The sequence below is a fragment of the Coregonus clupeaformis genome, chromosome 13 (genome assembly GCF_020615455.1).
Source record: "Coregonus clupeaformis isolate EN_2021a chromosome 13, ASM2061545v1, whole genome shotgun sequence".
NCBI lineage: Eukaryota > Metazoa > Chordata > Actinopteri > Salmoniformes > Salmonidae > Coregonus > Coregonus clupeaformis.
In genome coordinates this window covers 2,868,082-2,875,311 of record NC_059204.1, presented here as the reverse complement: position 1 = coordinate 2,875,311, position 7,230 = coordinate 2,868,082, and the positions used below count along the sequence as shown (strand labels likewise).

At 45.0% G+C, this 7,230-nt stretch overlaps 1 protein-coding gene across 1 annotated transcript in view; it reads right to left on the bottom strand.

Moving 5' to 3' along the window:
• Positions 1 to 6,484: 6,484 nt before the first annotated feature.
• The window catches only part of LOC121580164 (rab effector Noc2-like), a 129,249-nt gene continuing 128,503 nt past the window's right edge, over positions 6,485 to 7,230 (bottom strand). The window contains exon 9 of the mRNA XM_045224597.1: positions 6,485 to 6,495. Coding sequence (XP_045080532.1) covers positions 6,485 to 6,495 — 11 coding nt within the window. The remainder of the gene's footprint in view (positions 6,496 to 7,230) is intronic.

The following is a 7,230-nucleotide window of genomic DNA, read 5'->3' as shown; positions in this document are numbered from 1 at the left end:
TGGGACAATGACCCACCCACATCTATTGGAAGACACTGTCTGTAAAATACACAAACGTTGTCTGAACCTCAGCCTCTAGCTAATTAAAAGATAGTCTGTAATTTCAACAGTCTCACTGTTTTATTATTATATACAGTGAAAGAGATCCATTTTAGGTAGACATGTATACTGAAAAAATATATAAACGCAAGTGTTGGTTTTTCATGAGATGTTTCATGAGATTAAATAAAAGATCCCAGAAATTTTCCAAACGCACAGAAAGCTTATTTCTCTCAAATGTTGTGCACAAATTTGTTTACATCCCTGTTCGTGAGCATTTCTCCTTTGCCAAGATAATCCATCCACCGGACAGTTGTGGCATATCAAGAAGCTGATTAAACAGCATGATCATTACACAGGTGCACATTGTACTGGGAACAATAAAAGGCCACTCAAATGTGCAGTTTTGTCCCACAACACAATGCCACAGATGTCTCAAGTTTTGAGGGAGTGTGCAATTGGCATGCAGGCATGTCCACCAGAGCTGTTGCCAGATAATTGAATGTTCATTTCTCTACCATAAGCCGCCTCCAACATCGCTTTAGAGAATTTGGCAGTACGTCCAACCGGCCTCACAACCGCAGACTATGTGTAACCACGCCAGCCCAGGACCTCCACCTCCGGCTTCTTCACCTGCGGGATGGTCTGAGATGAGCCACCCGGGACAGCTGATGAAACTGTGGGTTTACACTACCGAAGAATTTCTGCACAAACTATTAGAAACCAGTTAGACGTCGTAACCGACTTCAGTGGGCAAATGCTCACCTTCGATGGCCACTGGCACGCTGGAGAAGTGTGCTCTTCACAAATGAATCATGGTTTCAATTGTACCAGGCAGATGGCAGACAGCATGTATGGCCTCGTGCGGGCGAGCAGTTTGCTGATGTCAACGTTGTGAACAGAGTGCCCCATGGTAGCAGTGGGGTTATGGTATGGGCAGGTATAAGCAACAGACAATGAAAACAATTGCATTTTATCGATGGCAATTTGAATGCACAGAGATACCGTGACGAGATCCTGAGGCCCATTGTCGTGCCATTCATCCGTCACCATCACCTCATGTTTCAGCATGATAATGCACAGCCCATGTCGCAAGAATCTGTACACAATTCCTGGAAGCTGAAAATGTCCCAGTTCTTCCATGGCCTGCATACTCACCAGACATGTCACCCATTGAGCATGTTCGTGATGCTCTGGATCGACTTGTACGACAGCGTGTTCCAGTTCTCGCCAATATCCAGCAACTTTGCACAGCCATTGAAGAGGAGAGGGACAACATTACACAGGCCACAATCAACAGCCTGATCAACTCTGCGAAGGAGATGTGTCACACTGCATGTGGTAAAGGGTGGTCACACCAGATACTGACTGGTTTCTGATCCACGCCCCTACCTTTTTTTAGGTGTATTTGTGAACAACAGATACATATCAGTATTCCCAGTCATGTGAAATCCATAGATTAAGGCCTAATTAATTTATTTCAATTGACTGATTTCCTTATATGAACTGTAACTCAGTAAAATCTTAGAAATTGTTGCATGCTGCTTTTATATTTTTGTTCAGTGTAGGAAGATTGAGGTGGAGCGCGCACAGGTCTGTAAAACCTGTAACGAGCCAAGGTGTCAGACCCAGGCCGATAGTGGACAAGTTCCTAAGGTTCAAGGAAAAGATGGCTGTTCTGGAGAGAGCCAAGAGCTTGAGAGGAACCAACATGTTCCTCAACGAGGACTTCTCTGAAGCTGTGCGCCAGAGGCGGAAATAACTTATCTCAGCTATGGAAGCTGCCAGAGAGCGTGGGGGCATTGCTTACATCCGACATGACAAGCGTATTTGTCCACCCTCCCTCCCAAAAGCCTGGGAGGAGTTAAAGAGCCAAGCTTCCGGGTCAATAGCTTCAGCCCAACATCACATACAGTGGGGAGAACAAGTATTTGATACACTGCCGATTTTGCAGGTTTTCCTACTTACAAAGCATGTAGAGGTCTGTAATGTTTATCATAGGTACACTTCAACTGTGAGAGACGGAATCTAAAAAAATCCAGAAAATCACATTGTATGATTTTTAAGTAATTAATTTGCATTTTATTGCATGACATAAGTATTTGATCACCTACCAACCAGTAAGAATTCCGGCTCTCACAGACCTGTTAGCTTTTCTTTAACATTTAACATTTTTACATTTTTAGTCATTTAGCAGACGCTCTTATCCAGAGCGACTTACAGTTAGTGAGTGCATACATTATTTTTTTCCAATTATTTTTCATACCCCCCGTGGGAATTGAACCCACAACCTTGGCGTTGCAAACGCCATGCTCTACCAACTGAGCTACACCCCCTGCCGGCCATTCCCTCCCCTACCCTAGACGACGCTGGGCCAATTGTGCGCCGCCCCATGGGTCTCCCGGTCGCGGCCGGCTACAACAGAGCCTGGATTTGAACCAGACCACTGCGCCACTCGGGAGACGGACCCTCCTGTTCTCCACTCATTACCTGTATTAACAGCACCTGTTTGAACTCGTTACCTATATACAGTGGGGGAAAAAACTATTTAGTCAGCCACCAATTGTGCAAGTTCTCCCACTTAAAAAGATGAGAGAGGCCTGTAATTTTCATCATAGGTACACGTCAACTATGACAGACAAATTGAGAAAAAGAAATCCAGAAAATCACATTGTAGGATTTTTAATGAATTTATTTGCAAATTATGGTGGAAAATAAGTATTTGGTCACCTACAAACAAGCAAGATTTCTGGCTCTCACAGACCTGTAACTTCTTCTTTAAGAGGCTCCTCTGTCCTCCACTCGTTACCTGTATTAATGGCACCTGTTTGAACTTGTTATCAGTATAAAAGACACCTGTCCACAACCTCAAACAGTCACACTCCAAACTCCACTATGGCCAAGACCAAAGAGCTGTCAAATGACACCAGAAACAATATTGTAGACCTGCACCAGGCTGGGAAGACTGAATCTGCAATAGGTAAGCAGCTTTGTTTGAAGAAATCAACTGTGGGAGCAATTATTAGGAAATGGAAGACATACAAGACCACTGATAATCTCCCTCGATCTGGGGCTCCACGCAAGATCTCACCCCGTGGGGTCAAAATGATCACAAGAACGGTGAGCAAAAATCCCAGAACCACACGGGGGGACCTAGTGAATGACCTGCAGAGAGCTGGGACCAAAGTAACAAAGCCTACCATCAGTAACACACTACGCCGTCAGGGACTCAAATCCTGCAGTGCAAGACGTTATCCAGTAAGCCAGTACATGTCCAGGCCCGTCTGAAGTTTGCTAGAGTGCATTTGGATGATCTAGAAGAGGATTGGGAGAATGTCATATGGTCAGATGAAACCAAAATATAACTTTTTGGTAAAAACTCAACTCGTCGTGTTTGGAGGACAAAGAATGCTGAGTTGCATCCAAAGAACACCATACCTACTGTGAAGCATGGGGGTGGAAACATCATGCTTTGGGGCTGTTTTTCTGCAAAGGGACCAGGACGACTGATCCGTGTAAAGGAAAGAATGAATGGGGCCATGTATCGTGAGATTTTGAGTGAAAACCTCCTTCCATCAGCAAGGGCATTGAAGATGCTGGGTCTTTCAGCATGACAACGATCCCAAACACAACGCCCGGGCAACGAAGGAGTGGCTTCGTAAGAAGCATTTCAAGGTCCTGGAGTGGCCTAGCCAGTCTCCAGATCTCAACCCCATAGACAATCTTTGGAGGGAGTTGAAAGTCTTTGTTGCCCAGCGACAGCCCCAAAACATCACTGCTCTAGAGGAGATCTGCATGGAGGAATGGGCCAAAATACCAGCAACAGTGTGTGAAAACCTTGTGAAGACTTACAGAAAACGTTTGACCTGTGTCATTGCCAACAAAGGGTATATAACAAAGTATTGAGAAACTTTTGTTATTGACCAAATACTTATTTTCCACCATAATTTGCAAATAAATTCATAAAAAATCCTACAATGTGATTTTCTGGATTTATTTTTCTCATTTTGTCTGTCATAGTTGACGTGTACCTATGATGAAGATTACAGGCCTCTCTCATCTTTTTAAGTGGGAGAACTTGCACAATTGGTGGCTGACTAAATACTTTTTTCCCCCACTGTAAAAGACACCTGTCCACACACTCAATCAAACAGACTGATGTGGCAGGGCTTGCAAACTATTACAGACTACAAAGGGAAGCACAGCCGTGAGCTGCGCAGTCACACAAGCCTACCAGACGAGCTAAATCACTTCTATGCTTGCTTCGAGGCAAGCAACACTGAAGCATGCATGAGAGCATCAGCTGTTCCGGATGACTATGTGATCACGCTCTCCGTAGCCGATGTGAGTAAGACTTTTAAGCAGGTCAACATTCACAAGGCCGCAGGGCCAGACGGATTACCAGGACGTGTACTCCGAGCATGCGCTGACCAACTGGCAAGTGTCTTCACTGACATTTTCAACATGTAACTGACTGAGTCTGTAATCCCAACATGTTTCAAGCAGACCACCATAGTCCCTGTGCCCAAGGACACTAAGATAACCTACCTAAATGACTACCACCCTGTAGCACTCACGTCTGTAGCCATGTAGTGCTTTGAAAGGCTGGTCATGGCTCACATCAACACCCTTATCCCAGAAACCCTAGACCCTCTCCAATTTGCATACCACCCCAACAGATCCACAGATGATGCAACCTCTATTGCACTCCACATTGCCCATTCCTACCTGGACAAGAGGAACACCTATGTGAGAATGCTATTCATTGACTACAGCTCAGCGTTCAACACCATAGTGCCCTCAAAGCTCATCACTAAGCTAAGGACCCTGGGACTAAACACCTCCCTCTGCAACTGGATCCTGGACTTCCTGACGGGCTGCCCCAGGTGGTAAGGGTAGGTAACAACACATCTGCCATGCTGATCCTCAACATGGGGGCCCCTCAGGGGTGTGTGCTCAGTCCCCTCCTGTACTCCCTGTTCACCCATGACTGCATGGCCAGGCATGACTCCAATACCATCATTAAGTTTGCCGACGACACAACAGTGGTAGGCCTGATCACCGACAATGACGAGACTATAGGGAGGAGGTCAGAGACCTGGCCATGTGGTGCCAGGATAACAACCTCTCCCTCAACGTGATCAAGACAAAGGAGATGATTGTGGACTACAGGAAAAATAAGTAGGACTGAGCATGCCCCAATTCTCATCGACAGGGCTGTAGTGGAACAGGTTGAGAGCTTCAAGTTCCTTGGTGTCCACATCACCAACAATCTATCATGGTCCAAACACACCAAGACAGCCGTGAAGAGGGCACGACAAAGCCTATTCCCCCTCAGGAGACTGAAAAGATTTGGCATGGGTCCTCAGATCCTCAAAAAGTTCTACAGCTGCACCATCGAGAGCATCCTGACTGGTTGCATCACCGCCTGGTATGGCAACTGCTCGGCCTCCGACCGCAAGGCACTACAGAGGGTAGGGCGTACGGCCCAGTACATCACTGGGGCCAAGCTTCCTGCCATCCAGGACCTCTATACCAGGCGGTGTCAGAGGAAGGCCCTCAAAATTGTCAAAGACTCCAGCCACCCTAGTCATAGACTGTTCTCTCTGCTACCGCACGGCAAGCGGTACCGGAGCGCCAAGTCTAGGTCCAAAAGGCTTCTCAACAGCTTCTACCCCCAGGCCATAAGAATCCTGAACAGCTAATCATTGCTACCCAGAATATTTGCACTGCCCCCCCCACCCCCACCCCCCTCTTTTACGGTGCTGCTACTCTGTTTATTATTTATGCATAGTCACTTTAACTCTACCCACATGTACATATTACCTCAATTACCTCGATTAGCCGGTGCCCCCGCACATTGACTCTGTACCGATACCCCCCTGTATATAGCCTCCCTACTGTTATTTTATTTTACTGCTGCTCTTTAGTTATTTGCTTCTATTTTTTTACTTAACATTTTTTTTATTATACCTTTTCTTTAAAAAACTGCATTGTTGGTTAAGGGCTTGTAAGTAAGCATTTCACTGTAATGTCTACACCTGTTGTATTCGGTGCATGTGGCAAATACAATTGGATTTGATTTGATTTGAAGAAATAGCCGAATAGTTTATCAAAATGTTAAGCTAAACGTTCTGATCTGCTGCGTCAGCCACATTGCGTAAAAAAGTTTTTGGGATGCTAGTGGTTGTATTAATTTGGAATCTATCGCATCCCACAACTGTCCCAGACTTTGTTTGGAATATTTATTTCTCGCACAGAATATGTCGGCTTTTGTATTATGGGGGATAGTAGATTGACATAGGCTAGTGCTTTTGCTGTTCGTTAGGCCTATTCATCTTGTCGGCTGACGAAAAGTAAATGTGGACAGTTCTTCCAATATCTTCAATATGCACCTCGGAATTGGATAAGGACGCACGCAGTTGCGTCCCCGATGAGTCTGTCTTCACTTGTAGCCTGTGAGAAAGACACGATCACGTAATGGTGAGCCATGTGAGTGAAAGGTGCTTCGGAGCTCGCAGCACTCAGGGAGAAGGACACAGCATAGCACTCCGGGCCAAGGGCACAACGGCCACTGGCCACAAAAGGCATGGATTTCTTTAGGGTGCATTACGGCCACACAAATGGGATGCCACCATGAAATTCGAGGCATTATCAAGTGCTTGTCAAATTGTGAATGAGAGACTTATGAAGTGTGTACAGCCTGCGCAAAAAACAAAGCAGAGCTCATGCCTTTCAAGCGACTTTTTTCAAATCATTATTAGAGTCGCATCATGCAGCCTTACAATGTATTAAAAATCAAAACATATAGCCCAACGTTTGTAGAACAACTAAAGTTACATTAATAACTCTAAATTAAGCATATAGGGATACCTATTTCTTTGTTAACCGCTCAACACAGAATAGCCTCAGAGAGGTGCGCACTCTCTCAAATCGTTTTATTCAGCTTTGTTCAATTGTATTCGTCATACTATAAAATAATGCCACGGAATTCTAAGCAAATATTGTCTGCTAAATGAACTAGTGTAGCACACAGCCATTTGGCATATCCAGATCAGGACCTAACATAAGGACAACTCAGAGCATGCTATTCTGTTCTTCTGAACTAGACTACCTTTTCTTCATATCATGCTTCTTTAGACCTGTCTAAAATAAATAATGGATTTATTGTGAAGGTGTAGGCTATATTAC